Below are 25,774 nucleotides of genomic sequence, written 5' to 3' on the forward strand. Positions count from 1 at the left end.
AGCAAATGATTTAAACTAATATTTATTCTTTAAGATCTGGATGGATTTTCAAAACAACACTAAACAATGAAATTAATTAGTGTCCCTTGCCTTATTTCCATATTTATTGGAGTTAATGAACCACTAGGAGAGGGGAAAATATATTTAATGTGGTGGAACCCCGTTAATTTCTATCGCAATTAAACATCACTACTGTGAGATGTAAATGTCAGCAGGGTTTCTCCAACAACCCCAATAGCAGCACAATGGGAACTGTTGTACTCCTTCTATACAAATGCATTTTGCTGTATTAGCAACAGTTACACATGGGAAGATGATGTATTTCTGGACAGAAGATTGTGAGCTCAAATCCCAGCAACACCATGTTGCCACTTGGGACCCTTGAGAAGAGCCCATAACCATCAACTGCTCAGATGTATGAATGTAATCATTGTAATGTAAATGTTTATATGTATTAAAGCGCAATTTTATACATCTGTAAAAATGTTCAATTTGGCAGAACAGCCGCAAAACACGGAAACTAAAGACGTCTAACTGTTCTTGTAAACAGAAACCGAGAACGAGTCTGAGAACAAGAGTCAGACCGAGGCCCCAGACCAAGGCCCCAGACCGAGACTGATATGAACTGGGTAAAGGCATGTCGTATAAACACTATTGGGCTTAGTTGTAATCACCTTCGAGGATTTTTGCACCTGGTCTCCAATGTAGATTTTCCGGAATTGTTCAAAAAAGCTGAGCATGGCAAGCTCCAGTTTCTCGTTCCCGGCCTGTGCCAACCGTGAATCTGTCAGGTTCATCAACTGCAAAACTCTACAATAAAACACAAAATCAGAGGAAGCAGGTAATTCGAACATTACCTATTCTTTTAACCAATCACAGCCCCTAAACATGTATAACGTAGCAATAAAAAACCAAAAAAAAAACAACAATAAAGCTCACCGGCACACGAGCTCTCCGTCCATGGCGTCCTGCTCGTCTGTACTGGCGAAGGAAACCCTGCCCCCGATAACGGCCCCGATGATGTACACCAACCACGTCAAACGCCCTGCAAACACAACAACAGCTTTCTTCCAGACTACTACTACTACTACTAAGATTTCGTCCGAGTCAGGAGGTGTATGAAGGTGTAGGAGGGGCATAATCAGGCCTCACCCTCCTGCACGGCAGCGTCCATAGTGCTGGAGTTTGATTGGAGCAGCTCTTGGTAGGATTGAGCCGATTGGTCAAACAGCTGGACGAGCAAGGCGCACGTTTTCTCGTACTCGCAGCGGCCGATGGTGGAGAGCTGGTCCAGCTGCTGCTGCACTAACCCGGTGTCGTCCAGAGGGTCCTCCATCCCATCCCTCAACACACACACACGCACACAAATACTTAACTACGCAAAAAAGGGACCATATGAACATGAACCCCAACATTCCAATCCTTTTACAATGTACACATGACCATTTTTTCAGTGTGGATACATCAATTGTGATCAATTGTGTAGAATCATCTTCCATGCAAGCATTTCTTTAGAAGTCTTCACAAATATTGCAAGTATTTAACCGATTATTCAATCGATTAATCGGATAAGAAGCACTTTTTCTTTATTAAAGAGCAAATACTAAATATACAAGAGAAATTCAGATGGAACTTTAAAAATCAACAACTAATTTGTTCCCTTTTTAGACAGTGTTCGATTTTTATTCCTGAAATTGCAATACAAGAGACTAAAGCTGAAAACTAAAACCGTTTAACTGCCATCAAATACATATATATTATACATAAATATTATAGATACAATATATAATTAAAAATCAATAATATAAAAATCATAAAAAAAATATACAAATCTATTTCAAATTACTTTGTTTTAATTTGAAATGATTTCAAACTTTGGAAACTTTGTCGTTTTCTTAAACCTGAATCTTCTCCTCGCTCCTCCCCCTTTATCCGAAGGTCATAATTTCAAAACCCAGTCACACCAAGCTACCACTTCTGGGGCCCCTGAGCAAGGCCCATAAGTCTATAACTGTTAAGTCGCAGGAATGAGTTTAAGGTAAGTCACTCTGGATAAGAGCGTCTGTCAAATGCCGTAAATTCTGTCTTTATTTCTAGCAATCCCGACTTTATTTCTCGTAATTCAGACTTCCTTTCTCGTAAACATCCAACATTTCTGGTGCATCCATCGATAACCATGTTGTCAGCCTGAAGTTTGAAGCTGTTGGTGTATCAATGGGGCTCCTCCGCTTCACCTGTCTTGTCCAGAGCTATTGATTGTAGCTCATTTCATTTTAAAAGTGTCAAACTTTCTGGCAAACAGAGGGTGTGACATCCCGATTAGCAAAAAAAAGAAAAAAGAAAAAAAAAAGTCGGAATTGAGAGAAATAAAGTCGGAATTGCAAGGAATAAAGTCAGAATTGTGAGAAATAAAATAAACTTTTTTTTATATTGCGGATCAGGCTTCCATAGATAGTGTTTACCTGTACAGAGCAATCCAGAGTTTAGCGGGTGGTGTGTCAGTAATAATGGTCCGTGGGGAAACAGCATTTAATTTTTTGTTGCATTTTTTAATTAGAATTACTCGAGGAATCGTTTCAGCCCTACATTCTAGTGTCTGTACCGCCAATGCAGCCTGGCAGGTAGACGAAGTCCTAAATTCCAAATAATTCAGCAGCCCAATTTATTTTTGCATATTTCTGGGATAATGTAATGTGCCCGATGGGTGTATAAGAAAGCTGGGTTTGGCTTGGGTAAGGGATTGTACGAACACTTTACTGTGTAATGTTTATTTAGATTTCCTGTGATTTCTTGATAATATCTCACCTTCAAAATAAAAACATTCATTTTTAGCGTGTTTTTACCTCAGGATGATGTGCACAGACTCCAGACGGGACGTAATGTAAGCTTTGGTCACTTCGGGTGTGAAAGTCTCCAGCATGTGAGGCTCTGTGGCTTTAACGTAGGGCACGGACGCGGCTAAACGCTGCCACAGACTCAACAGGTAGTGAACGCTGTTGGGTGCAAACTCCCAGTGCTACACATGGAAACGCACAAAAAAAAAAGAAAGAAATAAATAAATGAACCAGTACATTCTCGAACATAGGGCATTGATGATACCACGATGAGAGAGAAACATATCTGAAATGCGAGTAATGTGATTTCTAAACAGATTCAATATTCAGATAACTTTTAATTTCAGAACGATCGTATCAGGATCGGTGTAACCAAAGCCCAATTCTAGGAATATCAATAAAAAGATTTATGTAGTATGATGATGATATTCAGGGTGATAGGATGATTTCAATCTTGTAAAAAATTCATCAAATAAAATTAATTAAAAACACATTTTAAATTGTTTAAAAATTAAAAATGTCCTTCAAAACAGCTCATTTCATTGTAAGTTTATCAATTAAACCTGCAAAAAAGTATCATTCTTTTTCCCTATTATAGATGTGTGTAAATATCAGTTTCAAAAATGTTTTTTTTTAAACCATTTCTTTTTCTAGATATGAAATTTAGCCTTCAAATTTTTTCTTTTCTTGCTGAAAGTTTAGATCATGAATGAGTAAAAAAAAAAAAAAGAAGAAATACCTTTGATCATAACTATACACTCTCCCCACCTTACGAACCGTTTGTACAATTAATTTGTTCGTAAGTTGTTACTGTGTTTGTTATTGACTATAACGTAAGAGCTATAAATACTATCAAATAAACTAAAACAAATCGAAATACTGTATACACTGTATACATTAATAAAAAAAATTATAAAAATTAACAAAAAAATCTATTCATTGACTAGCTCGCGTCGGCTCTCCTCCGTTTTGAATTTTTTGCCTCCGAACAAATTTTACTTTGAGGACAGGTTTGTTCGTATTCGCAAAAGTTCATAAAGTAAATGTTCGTAAAGTAAGGAGCGTCTGTACAATAATTCTGAGAAACAGAACAGTACAAATCTGAAGACATTACTACAACGCAAGTTCGGAAAAAAGCAATCTGCAGGTAACAATAAATGCCAATGAGGGATGTGTTAGCTCAGTAGTTAAGACATTGGACTTCTGTCTGGAAGGTTTTAAGTTCAAATCCCGACATCAGCAAGCAGCCACTGCTCCCTTGAGCAAGGCCCCTAACCCTCAGCTGCTCAGTTTTATGAATTATGATTATATGAATATATTATGAACGTAAACTGCTCTGGATAGCGGGTGTCTAAAAAAAAATGCCGTTACTGCTGCATTAAAAACAATGATTTGAAAAATAAAAAATAAAATGAATTTTATTTTATTTTTTTAAACAATAACAAAAACCATGAAAACATTTTTTAAGTTCTAACTTTTTAAAAAATTTACTAAAACCGAGTAGTGTTGGTGAGTTTGTTACCACCGATTGCTAATAAAGTTCAATTATAAAACCCCATTGAAATGATGCTGGTAGTTTTACATTCAAAAATTAACACGATCAATATTTAAGCTTAAACTGGAACAATCACCATGCACCCGTTTTTGACTCGACATACTGCATGTGTGGTTTAAGACAGCCTCGGTGTGTGCGTGTGTTTCTCACCTGTAGGCTGGTGACGGTGAAGTTTGCGATGAGCCTAATAACCTCTGGATAATTCTCCACTTTCACCAACTCACCCAGCTGATAGTTGCTCTTAAGTCGTGCCAGCAATCGACAAAACTCGTGGTAATTATTTGGGTCCGATAAACTCTACCACCACACACACACACACAAACACACACACACACGAAATGTATAATGAATAAATTTAATAAAAAAGTGTTTCTTAAACATAATGACTTATCTGTAATTTATCACTAATTATAAACAATATACATATAATATAATCAAAAGTATTGGGACATGACATTTCCAGCTAGATGTGGTTCTTCCCCGAACTGTTCCCACAAACCTGGAGGCCCATAATTGTATAGGATGTCTTTGGGTTCAGTGCCACTCAAGTTTTTCCCAAACCTGTTCCAGCATGACACTTCTCGTGTGCACAAAGTCGGCTTTATGAAGATATGCTTTACATAGGACGGAGTGGAAGATCTCCTGCTATAGAGCATTGACCTCAAACCTATCAAACAACTTTGGGATGAACTTTTCATGTTGACTGCATCCAAGGCCTCCTCCTCACCTCACCTACATCAGTACCTGACTTGACTAAACACCCTTGTGGCTGAATGAATCTCCACAAGCACACTCCAAAATCTAGAACGTCTTACCAGAAGAGTGGAGATTAATATAACAGCAAATAGGGAGTAAATGAACAGGATGTTCAAAAACCACACAAGAATCTTATAGCCACAAAGTTTAGCCGTACAGTGTAGGTGTGATAAAAAAAAACAATTGAGAAATCTAGTATGCGGATCAGATGTTGAGGTTTTCATTGGAAGTGACGACAATGGACAGGATTAGAAACGAGTTTATTAGAGGGACAGCGCATGTAGGACGTTTTGGAGACAAGGTGATGAAGGCCCAATTGAGATGGTTTGGACATGTGCAGAGGAGGGACATGGGGTATATTTTGGGAGGAGAATCCTGAGGATGGAGGTACCAGGAAGGAGAAAAAGAGGAAGGCCAAGGAGGAGGTTTATGGATGTGGTGAGAGAAGACATGCAGGTAGTTGGTTTGAAAGAGGCAGATGTAGAGTACAGGGGGGTATGGAGACGGGTGATCCGCTGTGGCGACCCCTAATGGGAAAAGCCGAAAGAAGAAGAAGAAGATACAGCTATATTCTGAAAAAAGGGCATGGCATGATGCAACACTCCAATATTACAGTCATAGTAATAATCACTGGAAAACAATGTGCGCGCACGCACAGAGACACAAACACGCACACACCTGCGGGTTCTCCAATATTCTCTTAACGCCATCAACGAGATGGGAGAGGAACTTTGCTCGCTCAGCGTTGTTGAACAGCGAACGCCGCACCGATGCGATCTGGACTAAACATGATAAAACCTGAAAGACAAAGATAGAGTTTGTTCAGGACAGTGGGGTTCATGTTATCGACTGTGCGAGTTTACATTTACCGATTGTGCCGGATTTGGTGTCGAGAAGTCGATTTGTAATAAAGACAACGCGTTGTTTAATTTGACGCTGAATGGTGAGGAAAACCAAAAACATTCAGCAGTTCTGCAGGCAGGAGAGCTTGTTTGTAAAAGAAGTCTGAGGCTGGACTGGTTTAAGCAGACCAGAAACCTACACAACTAAAAACAATCATTCTTTACAAATGTGGTGCACAGAAAAGTCAACAACACGCCAAACTTGACTATATCTACGAATTCTATCAGTCAGAAACAGAAATCGGTTGCAATGGGTTTACTGGTTATACTGGGAATTGTATAGTGTTCATGGAAACTCTAATGGTTCCCCGCAATTTTTTTGCCTTCTATTGGTGGCATGTTCAGTGGATACTATTTAGGGCCAACAGAACAACTTTGGTCGACTTGTAGACCACATGTATAGTGAAGACCAGTAGAGACCATTAGGACTAGATGTCAACCGATTTGTATTTTTTTGACGATTAAGCAGCACCGATACTTAATTGCTAGAACTATAGTAAAAAAAATCCATACAGATAGTTTTTCCAGGTTGCGTTACAATAAGAGAGCGGCCTCTAAAGGCGAATCGCTGACACCACATGCTTTTTTTTGATGCGTCATTTTGGATGTAAATGTTCTTATTTATTTGGAGTGTTACTTTTTGTTTCGGTTTTAATGCATGTCTTTTATTTATCTCTATATTTATTAATTTAATGAATACATAAAATGTATTTAATTGAGCAAATGTTCATAAATCCGTAGCTTTTTCATTGTTTTTAAATAAAGTAGGATAAAGTATATGTTACTCTAATATTGCAAAGCATGAATGCAAAGGAATGCAACAAAAGCAGACGCCACAGATCAACAAATCAACACGAAACCAGTGCCCCCTACTGCCAGGTATGAGTTAGGTACACTAGCAAAGGCCAACACATATGTTGAAAACTCAGCTGCACCAATAGCCCCATATCAGCCCCATATGGTGAAGCGTACTGAGAACGCTCCACCACCCAAACGATATCGAATCAGCGGTAGAACTGTTGTTAATTCTTCCTGATAAAAAGGAAAAAATGTTAGAAACTCTGCATAGCAACAGACGAGCTTTAGTCAGTAACTGCAGCATAGAGGTACATCTGTAACCTGATCAATGATAGAATGTGAGACCTGAAATGGGTTGCTGTGTGTCCTGTCTTGCACTTACCAGGGGAGAAAGGGATGGAGGGATGGAATGGTACAGATCAAAAAACAGCTGCAGTGTCGACGAGTCCAGAAAGGCTGCGGGGAAAAGAAACACAAAACTTTTTTTAATATACATCATTTCTTTTTGTTCGCATACACAATATGACTGCGTAACTGCCATGGGTTTAAATTTTGAATCAGAAACTCAGATTCACATTTTAGTCATCTCACAACACATACTATTGTATTACAGCAATTAAAGAATCATCCTTCAAACAAAAAAACACCCAATAAAACAGTGGTGTAACTCAGCGGTCCCTAACCTTTTTTTGCACCATGGACCGGTTTAATGTCAGACAATATTTTCACGGACCGGCCTTTAAGGTGTGGTGGATAAATACAACAAAATAAAACAATACGACCGGTATAAAAACTGGTATTTTCTAAATATAACAATAAACGTGAATCCACTTTTGTTCATTTTGCTCGCTTGGGGGTTTGAATTTAGCGGTAATGTATTATGTGTTAGCGGCCGGAGCAGCCCCTTTAAAAAGGTAGTGGATGGAGGTAAGACATGTGACCAAGGCAAACATCTTGACATGCATCAAGAGTGAGTCCTAGACAGATGTGGCGGAGAGAATCCGGTAATTTTTCAAAACAAAACCGCTCAGAATCAGATAATAAATAAAACGGAAATAATGTAAGTTATGTATTCTTTCTGTGCGGCCCAATACCAACTGACAGTGCCGGTCCGTGGCCCAGGAGTTGGGGACCACTGGTGTAAAGTATACGTAAAGTATGTAAATTTTTGGCTACTTTCTAGTTTTACTGAGTGTCAAAGCAACACAACTATATTTATAATTCAGTAGATGTACTTTTTAATTGACATGGCTGTTAATTACATTTTGCACCTTTGTTGAAGATTTGTTGTTATTAAGGCTCAACCCACATCTGCTGGCTGTGAGCAACTTTTTTTTTTTTTTTTTTTTTTTTTTTTTAAAGTGCTTGAATACATTCCAACAACTTTAAGAACCAGCTTTTGTTGAGGTTGAATAAAAAACACTGGCCCTCTCGGAGACTGAGGGGTGCATCAAATCACTCGGAATACTTTGTTTTATTTAAAGCAAATTATTTACTTTCGTTTTACATTCTATCTGTTAATTGAAGATCCTTTTTTGAAAGATTGCTTTAGTACTTTGTTTCATTGTCTTTGATCTTTGTTTTATTCTGGCATGTTAAAGAGGCTGTTGCTGTTGAATGCAGTATTGAGATGTACAATTTGATTCGTATTTTAGGTTTTCGGCTTTTCGCCGACATGCGTCTTAATGTGGAGGACAAGAGCACCTTTGAGCCTATGTTTAATAATCAGTCAATTACTCAAGTACTGCTCATATCAGATAGCCTTTAACTTTTACTTGGTCTTACTCGAACTGGTGACTTTGAACTTATTGGAGGAGGTTTTACAGTAAGGTATCTTTACTTGTAAAGATTTTCATGTACACCAGTACGTCTTTACCAGTGCAACATTTGAATTGTATTTCCAATACATCCACACATTGCCTCTTTTCTTTGTTAATAACTGCTCTTTATCTCTGGAGCATTATCTCTGGCTTGGGCTCAAATCCGTGCCTTATCATGAACGATTTGCTCGTCCGAATCGAGTCAAAAGCACAAGCGTTGCGACCTTTTCACCCTTTTTTTTTTTTTTATAACATTTGCTCATAGCCACTTTATCTTCCAAACAAGAAGGAATGTTCTTTGTAGTCATGGGAATAAATATTAAAATCACAAATTTAACACAAAGTAGAGCCTGTAAATAAACACCCACAGAAGCACAAGTTTCAATAAACCGCCATGAACCAGGACGCTGTAACTATGGGAACCGAACGACGCGCAGATACGACGATATTTTGTCACATTTAGAGGCTTTTAAATGATTTTATACATTACCTTAAATATTTTTACGAGATTTTGCAATTTGTTATGGTTTTTATGTGACTTTTCTTTTCATATTTAGGAGTTTTTTTTTCTTTGCTGACCAGCGTAAATCTTCGCAAACAGTCTTTAGTTGAATTTTATTTTTCATTTTAATTTTTAACAAAAAAATTTAAATAAAAGTGATAAACGACAGAAGTCAGAACAAAATAGTGGCATATTTGTATTGTTAAAGGATGATGAAATGTTTATTATCCATTAATAGTTAATAACATTATCGTTATTATCCATGTCATAGGTGTAAATAAATATTTCTTTGTTTTTATCCTTAAGGTAATAAGAGAAGCATTTTGTTGTGTTAGTCATGGTTTTCCTGACTAAAACTAGACGCGACCCCCCCCCCCCCCCCCCCCCCCCCCCCCCCCCACACACACACACACACACACACACACACACACACACACACACACACACACACACACACACACAAAATAAACATCACTTTACAAAAAATAACTAAATAAATAAAGAAATCCAAAAAACACTACACGTTTTTGTTTGCTTTAGTTGGTTTATGTCCCCGTGTAAAGATAGAGGTGCGAAAGTCACCTGATCTCCAGCTGGTGGGGATCTGGACGGTGCACAGGTCGTCTGAGGACTCGTCCGTGGACGTGCCGATAAAATCGAAGTTGAGGCAGTTGTGAGCGAGTTTAAGGAGCTGCATGAGCAAACCGTGCTGACCTTCATCGTTCAGGTTCAGGTTTTTTCCCGACGCCTGCAAATCCCAAAACGGTCAATAATAAGCTCATAATGAAAAAAATAAAAAAGCAGCAACCTCAATATAAAAATGTAGCAGAACTACATAAAGCGTGCGCATGGTGTGGTGAATGGCAGCAAAGATGTTTATTGCATGCGACTTTTACATTTTTTTCTTCATTTTTGCTCAAGGGATCTTTATTTTGCTTGCAAAGACATTTACACTTATCTGTTCATCTAGAGACGGACTATAAAGACACACTCTAGACAGGGTACTGGGGAACAACTCCTGGGAACGACACTAGGGTACACAGGAAAGACGCTGGGGGAAGACGTTTGGGTGAAGACAGTTGGGTACAGGGGAAAGACACTGGGGAAAAGACAGTTGGGTTCAGGGGAAAGACACTTGGGGAAAGACAGTTGGGTACTGGGGAAAGACACTTGGGAAAGACAGTTGGGTACAGGGGAAAGACACTTGGGAAGGACCCCGGGGTACTGGGGAAAGACACCGGGGAAGGATAGTTGGAAACGGGGGAAAGAGACTGGGGAAAGACACTTGGGTACAGGGGAAAGACACTGGGGAAAGACAGTTGGCTACAGGGGAAAGACACTGGGGGAAAGACACTGGGGGAAAGACACTGGGGGAAAGACACTGGGGGAAAGACACTGGGGAAAGACACTGGGGAAAGACACTGGGGAAAGACACTGGGGAAAGACACTGGGGAAAGACACTGGGGAAAGACACTAGGGAAAGACACTAGGGAAAGACACTAGGGAAAGACACTAGGGAAAGACACTAGGGAAAGACACTAGGGAAAGACTTGGTTCTCTAAAGTGAGACAGCAGGTTATATCAGGATACAAAACAAGTTTAAAGGAAACCGACATGATGTATGTATACTGTAAATAATAAAAACAGTTTGATTCAATGGCTTTGGGCTACAATTAGCATGCTTTGCATTTAAGTGTCCCTCAGTGAACAGGTGAGAACCTTAACAATGATGAAACTATAATGACTGGACATGCGGTGTAACCGAATTCGGTGTGGATGTGTTCCCTTCTGAGTCTGGATTCGATCAAGGTTTCTTCCTCATACCATCTCAGGGAGGTTTTCCTTGCCAATGTCACCGCTGGCTCACTCATCAGGAATAAACCTATAGGGACTAATGCATGTTCGGAACATCATGAGTGCAAATCCCAGCAACACCAAGCAACCAATGCTGGGCCCCAACCCAAAGGCCCTTAACCCTCAACTGTTCAGTCGTATAAAAGATTTCTAAGTTAATTATAAGTCGGTCTGGATAGGGGGCGTCTCAAATTATCTAAAATGTAAATGAATGTGTGTATTCGTTCCATTTATCTATAAACTGCAGTCCCAATTTCTGACAAACTTTCAAATCATCGGACTTGGATAACTGGAATCTGCGAATCGCAAAATTATCGTCCGCGATCGGGAAAACATTATCGTAATTTCTAAGATCATAGATCTTTACCTGTTTGAGGAGATTACAGGAAAGTGTGAAGATGTCAAACAAGGAAGAATCTCTAAACGAGGACGCGATCTTTCTGTGTTTCGTAAGTGGATGCGTCGTATCGGCCTGAACGGAAGAAAAAGACAAACGGTAAGGACAGCAGCATTTGACACGTACAATATATGGACAAAGTATTTGGACACCTGATTTTCCCAGCCAGATGTGATTCTTTCCCGAATTGTCACCACAAACTTGGAGGCAAACCATTTTATACAATGTCTCTGGATGCAGTTACATGAAATTTTCCTTTTAAACCTGCTCCAGCATGACAATGCCCCTGTGCACAAACCCAGCTCCATGAAGATACATGAGTTGGAGTGGAAGCTCTTGAGTGGCCTGCTATAGAGATTTGACCTCCTCACCTCCCTTTACCTACATTAGCACCTGATTTTACTTACACGCTTATAGCTGAATGAATCTTCACAAATCTCCAAAAATCTAGTGGAACATCTAAAACTGGAGCTTATTATTAACAGCAAATAGGGGAATGGGATGTTCAAAAAGCACACCATTCTTACGGAAGGTGTCCACAAACTTTTGCCCATATAGTGTATATAGAATCTATTTCACAATATTTTTTTAATCCAGGAGCAAAGCTGAGGTTGTAAGTTTGCAAAGCTGCTATACTAAAGGCAAAGCTTATATTTCTGTGGAAGTAAACATACAGCATTATTTAATATAGTCTGGTTAAACAATCACTTCCTGTTCATTTTACACCTCGTTATTGTGTCACACTGGTTTTCTTAATGTTTGCACACACATGCAGTAAAGAACAAGATGTTAGCAGACTGCCTCACCCCCACAGTCAAACATGAAGGTGGAAGTTTTAGAGTAGGGAAGATTGGAGATTGAAATGAAACACTTACGTCGTGGAAGACGGCGGAGGAACTTACTTGGTTAATCTCATTGGTTAACTGGGAAAGAATCGTGACTCCGATAATGCAGTGCTCAACGCTGTCCTACGACCGCAAGGCAAAAACATTTATTATATGCACAAAACACAAAAACTGTATGTGTTCATGAGAACATCAGTGTGTCCATTCGGGACAGAAATCATACACTGGATGTTCTGATCGCTACTTTGGTTCTTTATACCTGCAGGAATCTCGTGACGTCAACGATGACATTCCTGAAGACGTAATCCTCCTTCTGACAATCGAACCAGCCGAGTTTAGTGATCCGGGCGTAGAGCTGAATCAGAGCCTGAGTGACGAACGCGGCGAGCTTCGGCCGCGTCGCCAGGTAGTTCAGCACGTAATTACCTGACGAGAAAGCACAAGGAACCTCGTTTCAGAGGGAGAGCTCTGTGCATCGACCCGAAGTGAACAATGTGATGCGTTGATTTTTTTTTGCTACAAGTTGGCATTTGTATTGTGAACGTTTGAACATATTTGCATCAGTAAAAAAAATTAAAACGTATATATAATTATTAGTAGGTGCGCTATACTTTTATTATTTAGAAAGTGATCAATAATTTTACGACCAATATTTTATATGTAAATCGATTTCTCCTCGCTAAACCGTTTCACAGTGTCGTTCCCTCAGATTGAGATGGTTTGGACATGGGCAGAGGAGGGACATGGGGTATATCAGTAGGAGAATGCTGAGAATGGAGCCACCAGGAAGAAGGAAAAGAGGAAGGTCAAGGAGGAGGTTTATTGCTGTGGTAAGAGAAGACATGCAGGTAGTTGGGGTAAAAGAAGCAGATGTAGAGGACGGGGGGGTATGGAGACGGATGCTGCGCTGTGGCGCCCCCTAATGGAAGAAGCCGAAAAAAGGAGAAGAATCTATTGTATCTTTGAGTGAGTAACTAATATATAGGTTTAGTTTCGATCTGCATGTTCTAAAAACGAGATCATGGGATTGCGAGAGAGAATGAAAGGTACAAAGGAAAGATCAAGCCAATCGAGGACAGAGAAACTTCGAAATGCAGACAGACAGAAACGAAAGAGAGAGAGTGTGAGAGAACATGAGAGATGGAGAGAATAAATACAGGTGAGACACAAAGATAGAGAGAGTGAAACAGAGTCAGAGACAAAGAGACAGATAAAGCACTGTCTGGTCAGAGACAGAACGAGACAAAGAGGAGGGAGAGAGGCAATGAAAGAGATGCTGTTGAATGTGTGTGCGCGTGTGTGCGTGTTATCTGCTTACGGATGTCGATGCGCTGTTCCAGTGGCAGAGGGTTGCTTGTGCGGGACACCAGCTTGGAGAGGCACGTGGCTGCGAGCAGCTGAGAGTAAGACGACTACAGACGACCAAACACACACAGACAGACATAAAGAGGACCGTTAAGCAAACAGCATCAGAGGAACCGACACCACAGATCAAGAGCAAAACCTCTCACACTATTATAATAACAACTCAAACATGTACCTATAAAGGAAAAGAGACACAAACTTAGAGGACACTTTTATAAACATCCTATTCCACATTCGGTCCTGATTTGCTGTTATAATAGCCTTGACTCTTCTGGGAAGATGTTCCACTGGATTTCAGTGAGCTTGTGGAGGTTTGTGAAGATTCGTTCAGCCACAACGCAAGTCAGGTACTGATGTGGCGGCCTGAGGTGCAGTCAGTGTAAAAAAATTCATCCCATAGGTGTTCAATAGGACGAGAGCTCTATAGCAGGCAACTCGAGATCTTCCACTCCATATACATCTTCATACACAAGAGCAGTGTCGTGCTGGAAGAGGAATTGGTTCTTCTAGATCATCCAATACAATTGGTGCCTCCAGGTTTGTGGTAGCAGTTAAGTAAATATTCATCGCATGTATATTACAGCATGGTGAATTTGGCAAGGTTGGCAATGATACACCGCTCCTGGAGCAGACAGGGTTAAGGGGCCTTGTTAAAGGGCCCAAAAGTGGCAGTTTGGACCCTAATCAGCAACCCAGAGCCATAACTGTTGAGCTATTGCTTCCCACTTTGGCGAAGAACCGCATACGGCTGGAAAAGTCGGGTGTCCCGATACTTTTGCCTGTATAGCGTGTGTGTGTGTATATATAAATACCTTTTCATTGTATTGCTCTACAAAACAGAATCAATGACTCATGGACAGTGTTAATATTTTACTCACGTTTTAATCTAAAAATAGATCGGAGTGGGTGAGAAAAATAACACAATCGCACAAACCCGTGCGAAGTTTTCTTCTGCGCCCCCCCAACACACACACACACACACACACCTAGCAAAAGATAGAGATCCAGCTCTGATCACGACAACAACTTCAACTCTCGATGAATGTTTAAACAAGTCGAAGTAACAGATGCAAACAAAAACACAAACGTAAACATAGTAAAAGCAGAGTGGAGATTTGCCACGATCACTGGGCTCAAGAACGCATTTCTCGTTTGAGACAGGGCCGATCCGAGGCGTGCGTAGCGAGAGATGAATGAGATCCTCGTTAATAAATATCCTGTAATTGGTTAATCAGACAGGTGTGTGTGTGTGTGTGTGTGTGTGAGTGTGTGAGTGAGAGAAAGAGATGGTAAACACTCACGCTGCCCCTCTCCAGCAGCAGCTGGCATTTACTCAGACACTCGGGACTGTTGGTGAACTCGACGAGCGCTTTCTCGGCCTGCAGTCGCGTGCTTGTGTCCGTCGTCTCGTACAGCTGCTTACACAGGATCTCTAGCTGGGCTAGGCTCTGAAACACACACAAACCGTAAGCCTCCTAAGAAACACGCTATTCAAAATCGGGTCATACACACTTAAAGAGCGCGCGCGCGGTCGGCGTCGGAAAGTCTGGAATCGAATTGGCCAGAAGAGTTTCAACTGAAACCGTGACGGAGGATCAAATCGCTGATTTGTAGTGATGGCGCGCTCGCTGTGATACGTTAGCGTTACCGTAGCAACCACTCGTCCACAGACGTGACGAGGACGAACGTGTTGATTATAAAGATCTGTTTGATTTATTGAATCCATATGGAAGGAGTCTCAGTATAACAGTCGATACACAGTGCAGTCAAAATGAACAGACAAGCAGTAAACGTGTGTGTGTGTGTGTGTGTGTGTGTGTGTGTGTGTCTTATAGATATAATGTCATATGGTCGTTCCACATCAATAAACTGGTCTTAAAGAACAGGAGTCTTAAAGAATGGTGATCGGTATGAAACTAATTAAACAAATGACACTACATAATTTAGCAATACAGAGCTATTTAAAGTACCGTGCAGCAGATGTGCGTGCGGCAGCGGCCGCCTGGACGAGCGCTGGTTCGAGAGCGGAGGGCGGAGATTATATTTGTACCCACCAGTATGCTGATCATAATGAAATTAAACATTGTGCTACAGATGTCTGTAGTACAAAACGAATCACTAGAGAGAATTCAGTGATAATTTGCCCACACCTGCACTTGATATTGTTCCAAACACCGTCTATGGACTTGCGTTAGCCTCCAAGCACAAAGACAAAACTAAGAAACACACTTCAGAATCCAAACTATGGCGGAAACTATTCCTCGAGTAACTCAAGTAATTCTAATACAAAAGTCAAATACAAATGATTTGCCTCGATGCTTCGTTTAATCAATTTGTCTACACTCTGAGCACTGCGTTTCCCCACGGACCATTATTACTGATGCACCACCCGTTTTGGGGTCTTAAGTGGAAAGTGGCGTACGCAGGTTTCCAGCCCCGTCTGTGTTGCCAATTCCCCCTTCTCGTCTTTTATTTATACACACTACATTGCCAAAAGTATTGGGTCACCTGGACATAAGTACGGTATGTGATTTTTGAGCATTACATTCCACATTTAGTCCCAATTTGCTCTTCTAATTCCCTCCACTCATCTGGGAAGATGTTCCACTAGATTTTGGAGTTTGCTTATCAATATTTGTGTTCATCACCCACGAGGGTGTTATGAAAGGCAGGTACTGATGTAGGTGAGGAGACCTTGGGTGCAGTCAGCGTTCACATTTATCCCAAAGGTGTTCAGTAGGGATGAGATCAGAGCTCTATAGCAGGCCACTCAAGATCTTCCTCTCCAAAGCATGTAAACCAGATCTCACTTTGTGCACAGTGGCATCGCCATGCTGGAACAGGTTTGGGTTTACAAGTTCAAGTGAATGCAAACTTTTTACAGTGCATCTAAAGACGTCCTGTACAATTGAGTGCCTCCAGATTTGGAAAAAACCCACATACAGCAGGAAAAATCAGGTGACCCAAATATTTTATATATACAGGTAGTCGTCGCCTTACGACCACAATTGGGACCGACAAATTGGTCGTAACATGATTTGGTCGTAAGTAGAGTAGGTTATATGTACAGTACTGTAAAATGATGCCGGAAGCTGGTACGCACTAGCCGCGGCGTACGACACTCGTAACATGATTTGGTCATAAGTAGAGTAGGCTATATGTACAGTACTGTGAAATTATGCCGGAAGCTGGTAAAAAAAATTACGTACGCTGCGGCTAGCGATTGTGATCGTAAAGTCGTAAATAGAATACCTACTTGGTTAAATAATATATAAAATAAATCGAATTAATGCAATACATTTTTGATTATATTGATTCAATTGAGTAACCAATTAAATTGATTAATTTAAATCCAATAAATGGAAAATTTGTATTAAATAGTTTACATTTTTTAGACCCAATTTGGGTACTACAGATGTGTATATAAGTTTGTGTTTTTAACATTTAAATGTACTAAAGATAGGATTTCCTTAAATGTTCTACTTATTTCAGCATACTTTAACAAATGTCTTCATTCCTTTATTCATTCACTGCCTCGATATGTGGAATTTTCAGAATTTTCTTTTAAGAGAAAATCTTGAAGCTGGACATAAAACGCTAAAGCATAATCGCTAACAGCAGCCCTATACGAAAAACCACATCGGACTGCGATAAAGTTGCACAAAGCCAAAGTTTTATCATGTGTAAGGCCTTTCTTATACTGTGTTCACACAATTTTACCCTTGCGAGTGATCGTCCCATCAGGAGGTCCTAATACTGGTAACATTTATCAGCGGGTGGGGCAAGTAGTATTTCCTTTTTGATAATAAATCAGGAGAAGGATGGTGTGTGCACTATTATATTCACTCCAACAGAGTCTCAATTTCTGGTGAAATTTTCTCATCCTAGTCACATCGCTGGACTCCACATTTAGCTACCTACACCCACTGTCTCCAAAAACTGCTGACTTTTGTGAAAACCAATGCTTTGCCGCTACCAGCTGCTGTATTATGTGAACGTACTTTATGTGCAACCAGCAATGTAGTCCGTCAAAGGTCGACGATTGCCAAGAAAACAAATGATGAAGGTTTATTTGTGCGTTTATGCAGGATTCGGCTACTGTAATGTTTGTATAAGCACAAGCATGAACACTGCCGAAGTCAAAAAATCATCATCATGCCATCATTTATTAATGTTTATCAGAATCTAAAAATTTTATCCAAATTTTTTATTTATTTATTTATTTTTTTTTTTATGAAAAGGTCAAAATTACTTGTGCAAATATTAGATTACTAATCAAAAAATGTCAATTAAAATGACCAATAAATGTCTGTCACTGGCTAAAAAAAATATTAAAAATTAAACAGTTTAAAAAAGGTGAACGATGTGCTAAAAGTCATATTTTAAAGGCCAGAGTCTTCACTTTGGTTCATCTCGACCCAGTAGAACCCGTTCCTCTTCATCTGCGCTGGTATTTGACTGTAAAAACGCTAACATTTTAATTTGATTGAATTCTGCCTCTCTGGACATTGTAAAAGATGACTCAGCGTTTTTAAGTTGCAATAAGCCTACTGGGCATTTCTTTGAACAAGTTTGTGGTTGGAATCAATTGATTCGATCAAACTAGTGCGAGAAATAAATAAATAAATAAATAAATAAATAAATAAAAACACGCTCACCAAGCACAAATCTAAATACTGAACGTGTCATGCTTTTAGAAAGTTTTCTCCTCTCTGGTTTCAGGACCGAAAATAAAGAAATATTCTGTATTATACTACTGAATTATATTTTGTCGACGTCATGCTCTTGAATACTCAGAAATGCTCGTTTAATAACCTCTAAACTTCTAAAAATAAGAATCAGGTTTAAGTATGTTGACACACACAAGGAAAATCTAGCTGTTGGTGACTCTCAAAAGTACAGACATAAATAACACTATAGATTTAGCTTAGACTAAACAAAACAGAACAGACAATACAGTCAGACCCCCGATAATTCGCGGTTTGGAAAATTCCCGGGTTCTTATTTGGAACCTAAGGGCAAGTTGCGGATTATCGTAAAAAATTAGCAGAGCTCCAGAGCGGGACCGAATGTTCAGGAACAATAGGAATAACATTTTAAACGATGTATTTGGCTAAATACTGTACACTATTACGCTTATGAAGTGAAATAACATCTAGATTAATTCACTGAGGTACCATAGGGGCTGCGGGGGTACGTCCAGGATTTTCAGAACTCGCGGAGGTCTTAGAACGTAACCCTGTGGATTCCGGGGGATCACTGTATAGAAAAACGAGTATTAAATAGGACACAATATACAAAGTGTATGACAAATCAGTAATGTACATAAACTGTGAGAGTGCATGGTAGTGGAAATAACAGTATTGTGTGAAAGAGTGTGTGAAACATATGGGGATAATGTGATGACTGACTGTTCTGATAAAGCAGCACTTATAGATACGAAGCAGGGGAAATATTAATGGTCAGTTGGATTAATTGTTGTTTAATAGATTCATTAGCTATTAATATACTAACGGATTATTTGATTGGATGATTCGGCAGTAACCTCAGCGCTCGTTTCCTTTCTTCCATTCCACTCGTGCATACAGGAATGTGCAACGTAGCCGTTTTCTTTAGCAGTTTAATCGTGGATCGGGAAAGATTAATGGTCAAGCAGACGCCATTCTCGGTTTGAACGATGCTTCTTTCTTCTCCGAGTCTCGTTCGCACCCATGACCGCAAAGCTCCGCCCTCAGGATCAACAATAGAATGTCTGTCTATAAACCGACCCAAGACACGAACATCCAAACACTGAATAGCATTCTGGAGTAAAAAACTGCTTTTCAAACACACTATATGGACAAAAAGTATTGGGACACCTGACTTTTCCAGGCAGCTGTGTTTTTCCACAAACTGTTACTACAAAAGTCAGACACAAAATTGTATACAATGTCTTTGGACCCTGTAGTATGAAAATCTCCCCTCACTTCAACGAGGAGACCCAAACCTGTTACAGCATGGCAAGGCCATCTCTATGGAGATATGCTTTACATGAGTTGGAGTGAAGATCTCTGACCTCAAACCTATTATACACCTTTGAAGTGAATGTGAACCATGACTGCACCCCAGGGCTTCTCAACTCAGCATCAGTATCTGACTTTACTAACACCATTATGGCTGAATGAGCACAAATCTCCACAATCGCACTGCAAAATTCAGTGGAACATCTTCCAAAAACCGTAAATGGTTACAATAGCAAATAGGAACTAAATGTGGAATGGGATGTTCTAAAAGCACACTAATCCCATGCTCGGGTCTCCGCATACTTTTGTCCATATAGTGTCAGTTTCTGAGCCATTAAATAGCCCAGCAATCCCGGGTTCTCATTTGGAACCTAAGGGCAGGTTGCGGATTATCGTAAAAAAAACTCGCGGAGCTCCACAGCGGGCCCGAATGTTCAGGAAAGTTAGGAATAACATTTTAAATGAAGTATTTGGTTAAATACTGTACACTATTACGATTACAATGTCTAGATGAATTCACTGAGGTCCCATAGGGGCTGCGGGGGTACGTCCAAGATTTTCAAAACTCGTGGAGGTCTTAGAACGTAACCCTGTGGATTCCAGGGGACCACTGTATAGAAAAACGAGTATTAAATAGGACACAATATACGGAGTGTATGACAGATCAGTAATGTACATAAACTGTGAGTGCATGGTAGTGGAAATAACAGTATTGTGCCTAAGAGGTTACTTTAGAACAGCAGTAAGTGTGTGAAACATATGGGGATGATGATGACTGTTCTGATAAAGAAGCACCAAACAACTTTAAATATGTTGTTTGTAACCCATTCATTTTAAGTCAAGTTCTGCATATTTTTCCGAGTTACTTGTACAAGTAATTAACAAGGAGAGTAAAAATGCTGATTGCTGCTTCAATACTCTGTGACATTTTTAAACTGGGTAGTGACCCGTTAAACCCCCTTCCACACTCGCTTACATTAATAGTCCATTCACTAAAATAGCTGTAGCTTTTTTTTCCCCCCGATCCGCTTCATGCAGCCCCTTTCTGGGAACTTTCACACTTTTGGACAACCCCATAACTTCATATAGCATGAGTCTGATGCAAGGGTGTGAGCTCGAAATTGAAGGAGGAGAATATAGATGAGATGTGTTAAGAAAAAGATAAAAGAGGCGCACACAGCTGCATGTACCAGATAAGAGATGCGTGCGTGAAGTTCGCACACTTTCACTCCTGCCTGAACAAAATTCGACAAAAAAAGTAAAGACTTTAATGCATTCAGTAAAATTGTGTCAAAGCCATGCTGCACCTGCGTTTGGATTCTAAACTACTGCGTTTGCGCTGTGGGCAGTCATAGCGGTCGTGCTTCTAGACCGCAAAAAGTGCAGCGTGTAGTAAAAAAAAAAAAAAAAAAAAGGGTGTGGGCTGAAAAGCGAGAATAAAGTCTACAAATTTGACAGCGCTCTTGAATTCTCTAATCTGATTGGTTCCTTGTCTAGAACAGCAACTCTGAATCACAGGTTTACATTAATGCACTCTTTCGAACACATTACAGTTCCTGGACCAAATGCTTGTTCAAATGAACCATTCACATAATCTACAGCTAATAATACAAATCATTTTATACATAAATTTTTTTTTATAAAAAATGTAATAAAAAAATACAATACAAATAGTCATTTATTATCAAAACTCAAAATAATACTGTAAAAACTGAGAGACTTTTTCCACACAGGGCCATATTGCCTTTTATTGTTTCATGACACACTAAAGCTCAAGAATTCACAAGTCAAGTTAGACAGTCTGAACAAAGCTAAAGGGATTGGAATGAAGTTGTTAAACGGACGCCTCACACTTCCGATGCCCTTTGTGCTGGAAGTTTTCGTCAAGGGTAAAAAACAGTACGATCAGACAGTAGATGCTTCTACCTTTGTGTGGGTCAATGATCTGAAACTCAATTACAACACCAAAAAAAAAGAACCAACACAGAAGACAGAGCACATTTAAGGTTGAATAAAAAAATAAAATAAAATTTAAAAAAATAAAAAGACGACTTCCTCGCAATAACTTCTTTCACAGAATCTACACTTTATACATTATACTGTAAATTATACAAAAATAAAAAAGGCATAGAATGCGACTGGCAATAAATCTTTTGCATTACATGATTGTTGTCCGAGTATGGAAACGTCGAAAGGTGTAATAGATCCATCCGACCTGGACGTGAAGAAGTATGTGGTGTTGAGATGCTCAGGTGTGCGTAGTGGACATAAATGAGTGTGTAGCAAGGATTACAACACGAGTCTTTCTCTCTCACACACATACGAGGTAACAGAAAACACAGCTGTAGCATTAGTTTACTGGGCATAATTATTCTGCCTCTTAGAAGATACGGTGGCATCAATCTTTTGAGGGAATCACATCTCAATCACCATCAGATTGTCTATCAACTTTTAGTCAGAGTTTTATCAACGGTTGCCAGTTGTGTAAATGAGAAAAAACGTCCCAATGGCAATTCACCCGTTTGTCAGACGTCAATCAGCAAATTCTTCAAGTAATCAATTTTGCTCTGATAAAGCAACCACCTATAACTGAACAAATTAATTTCCACAAAACCCCGTGGCTTTCAAACTGCTCCTCCTGCTGCATCACAGGGATGTGATGTAACACGTGCAAAACAACAACAACAACAACAAAAAAATACACTAAAGCAACGTGTTTAAGTGAAAAATCTTGAAACTTTTACCACACAAATCTTATGGTCAAGTGTCTAAAATACAGTCGTCTTATCAAGGTATCGTGTGCAAATGAATTAAAGCAGCTTCTATTGAACGTGTGTGATGCTTTCAGCAAACAACCAAACTACACTAATGAAATACAAAAGTCCCAGGTGACCATTGGTCAGTTACAATATAACGCCTTCTATCTTCTCATGACACTAAGGCTCAAGAATTCACAGGTCAAAGTTCATCTGAATAGTCAGCGCCAAGTGCAAAGCAAGCTCTCTTTCTTTGTGGAATCAAACATGCTCCTGAGGTACCAGTCATCGCTCTGTTTCTTTTTTCCCCGACCTGCATGTTTCACCCTGATTCCCTACCTCTGGATGGAGTACTCGTTTATTGGAGACCACTCGCTGCAGCTAAGGATGGTTCCTCGTGAACAATCTAAAGATCCTGAGGAAGGTTACACTGAAGGACCAAGAGGATGGATTTGGACTGTAATTCATATAAACAGTATTCAAAAAATGCTTTAAAACAGCAATTGCAGTGAACAGACAACCTCAACAATGCTAAAACAGTAAGGGGCATTCGGTGTCACGGAGATGAGGATGAGTTCTCCTCCAAAATAGTATAAAGAGGAAACCTTAAGAGGATCACCTTAGGAGGAAAACCTTCTCAACACTGATGGAACTAGAATAAATGGACATTTGATGTTACCCAGATCAGGATGAGTTCTCTTCAGAGATAGTGTAAGAAAGAAGACCTGAGTGGATCTACACTGAGAAGAGAACCTATTCTCAACAATAGTGAAACTAAAATCAATGGACATTCAATGTCACCCAGATGAACAGAGGTTCTACAAGTCCAGTTCCTCTCAATGTTTCCTTAACATATCATCTCAGCAAGCTTTCCTTGCCACAGTCAGGGATAGACTTATAAATATAGGGAAATAACGTAGACATTTTTAATGTATATTCATGATTTATTTCATTTTTTGATGCTGCTTTGAGACAATGGTCACTGTTAAAAGTGTGGGTTACGCTTCATTGACACATTTTTCCCCAATATAATTCTTGTTAGTGTTTTTTTGGGGCCATAATCACTAATCTTTAACTAATATCAGGTAATAATTTTATTAATTTAAATAAATACGGAGAAACTGAACAGCACTGAGGAACAGGAGGAGAAGAGCTGAACTATTAAATATTATAAAAAAAATTATATTGCAGCACGGGTTTGGCAAAGCATTAACATACATGTGTTATAGCACAATAAATTATGTCTAATAATAAAAAATAAAATAATTTGGAGCAGTCTCTTAATCACCCACTTGTTAATACTGGCTGAAGTAATGCTAATCATGCTAATATACTTTTAACAATACACTCCATGGCAGCTAGCCAAGTCAGCTAAGAAACAAACAGATTGTAAATAGAAATATCACAAAAATTAAAGATGCACAATTGACCATGCACGTTTTTTAGTTTAATGGTGATTATAATAATATCAGTGTGTGTACAATATAAATAAATCCAGATTAGCTAGTGGCCAAGCGTTTAAAAAGCTAACAAGCTAGCTAGCCGGTTTCGGTTTAGTTTTCAACTGAATATTGTTTCATGGAAACTCACGTATAGCCAAAAACGAATATAAATGCGAATTGTATAATGTGGTGCGTCTGATTAACAGATTTATATCGACTTTTATTGATTCGCGGCATTAAAAGGTGTGTTAGACGGTCGCGCGGGAGAATTTGGGCTACACGGCTAATGCTAAGTAAACCAGCAAGGGAGGCAAAGAGCTCGATGCTAACCATACGGCTAGCATAGCATTAAGGTGAACCTTGCTAGCAATACACTAGCAGTGCATGGAAGATGTGTGTACACACACACACACACACACACACACACCAGAGCAGCTAATATTAACGGCTTAAATATATATAATTTTACAATATTTATTATTTGATTTTTTTCCCCACAAAAAAATTAATAATTAGACGTTAATGCAAATGCAGGGCGTTTCCTTAAATCCATTATATTAAATGCCAACGCTACCGGTGTCATTAAAAAGACATGCACTTGAAATAATATATTATTAAATATTTATTTGATTGATTTTGAAATGTTTATCTGGGTTAATCTATGCAATATGCCCCATGTTTAGGACATTGCACTATTGCACTGTATTGCATATGGCCGTGTTTACAGTGTGTCACATAGCACTGGTCCTATTGCAATCAACACATTCGTTCCAAGCCAAGAAGTGCATTTTATGACGTAAAATAAATAAGAGAAATTAAATAAAATGAAACAAAAATGATACCACCCCATACATGCAAAAGCTTTAATTCCACGAGTGCAGAAAGGGGGGGGGGGATAATTGTGCTGCATCTAAAGTATTTGGATGAAACTTGATGTGCTTTTGATTGCATGCAGGATACACGCTCTCAAGACTCGTTATTGCACGTCTATTGCGAAAAATAAATAAATAAATCATAAGTAAATAAAGGACGCATGGCGTTTTCTGAGCGTCCAGGACGTGTCACCATGACAGGCCACAAGTCAACAACACACCGCTCAGCGCATCCAATATAAAGCACGCCGCCGTGTCCGCCCCGCCGTCGCTCCGCGTACCCTTCCCTTACATCGCGCATTTACAAACAAATCCGACGCGGTCGGGAGAAACAAAAAACGCCGCAGAGGAAACCCGCCCTCCGCTCCTTCTTCCTAGTCACTCCGAGCGAAGCTCCCAAATCCACGCGATCACAATAACAACATATTAAAGCTCAGCTTACCTGCACATGATCCGCCATTTTGCTCCATTCATGCTCCTCTCACTCCCCCTGCGTGCATATGGCTACGTAACAACACGACGCGCCGCATACGCTACCGGCGTATGGAGTATGGAGAATCCGGAGGCCGGTACCTAGCGTAGTGCGTCATTAAGCGCAAACCCGTGAGATCCGGTCCGATCCGTCACACGCGTCGCCATCTTGGAAAGGGCAATAAGGGCTTTAAAACTGCCCAGGGTCGTGGGGAATCATCGGTGGTGGATGAAGTCCATAAACCATGTACTCGAATTAAAGTAGAGATACTCTGTAAAACACTCCAGTAAAAGTGGCCCTGTAAACTTTCACTTGAGTAAAAGGATTTGCCTTCAAATCTACTGATGTATCCAACATACTATGGTTTATTATGGCTATTAGTGTTGGGCGGCCTTGCTAGCAAAGCTGTCTCTCCTGGTTTAAACACTATCTGAAGCACTGACCTACATTTACAACATACATTTGTTTCATGAAATTGTATTAATTTATTACCAACAGTTTATTCTTTTAATTTCTTAGCGTTTCACCTGGCTGCACTGCTTCCAGTACGTGTATGTGGATGTTAGATTTTTTGTCCAATCACATGTCAGCCTCTATGTGCT

The 25,774-nt window shown here is 39.7% G+C and overlaps 1 protein-coding gene across 1 annotated transcript in view; it reads right to left on the reverse strand.

Annotated features, from left to right (window-relative positions):
* The window catches only part of xpo7 (exportin 7), a 37,036-nt gene extending 11,761 nt beyond the window's left edge, over positions 1-25,275 (reverse strand). The window contains exons 1-14 of the mRNA XM_083567529.1: positions 25,143-25,275; positions 14,930-15,076; positions 13,582-13,675; positions 12,523-12,689; positions 12,321-12,386; positions 11,389-11,493; positions 9,750-9,915; positions 7,228-7,301; positions 5,824-5,943; positions 4,540-4,686; positions 2,844-3,016; positions 1,153-1,343; positions 940-1,045; positions 675-810 (exon numbers count right to left, since the gene is read on the reverse strand). Of these exons, the coding sequence (XP_083423655.1) occupies positions 675-810; positions 940-1,045; positions 1,153-1,343; positions 2,844-3,016; positions 4,540-4,686; positions 5,824-5,943; positions 7,228-7,301; positions 9,750-9,915; positions 11,389-11,493; positions 12,321-12,386; positions 12,523-12,689; positions 13,582-13,675; positions 14,930-15,076; positions 25,143-25,160 (1,710 nt within the window). The 5' untranslated portion in view covers positions 25,161-25,275. The remainder of the gene's footprint in view (positions 1-674; positions 811-939; positions 1,046-1,152; positions 1,344-2,843; positions 3,017-4,539; positions 4,687-5,823; positions 5,944-7,227; positions 7,302-9,749; positions 9,916-11,388; positions 11,494-12,320; positions 12,387-12,522; positions 12,690-13,581; positions 13,676-14,929; positions 15,077-25,142) is intronic.
* Between the last annotated feature and the right edge of the window lie 499 nt (positions 25,276-25,774).

This window comes from Silurus aristotelis (assembly GCF_946808225.1).
Source record: "Silurus aristotelis genome assembly, chromosome: 18".
In the NCBI taxonomy this organism is placed as follows: Eukaryota; Metazoa; Chordata; class Actinopteri; order Siluriformes; family Siluridae; genus Silurus; species Silurus aristotelis.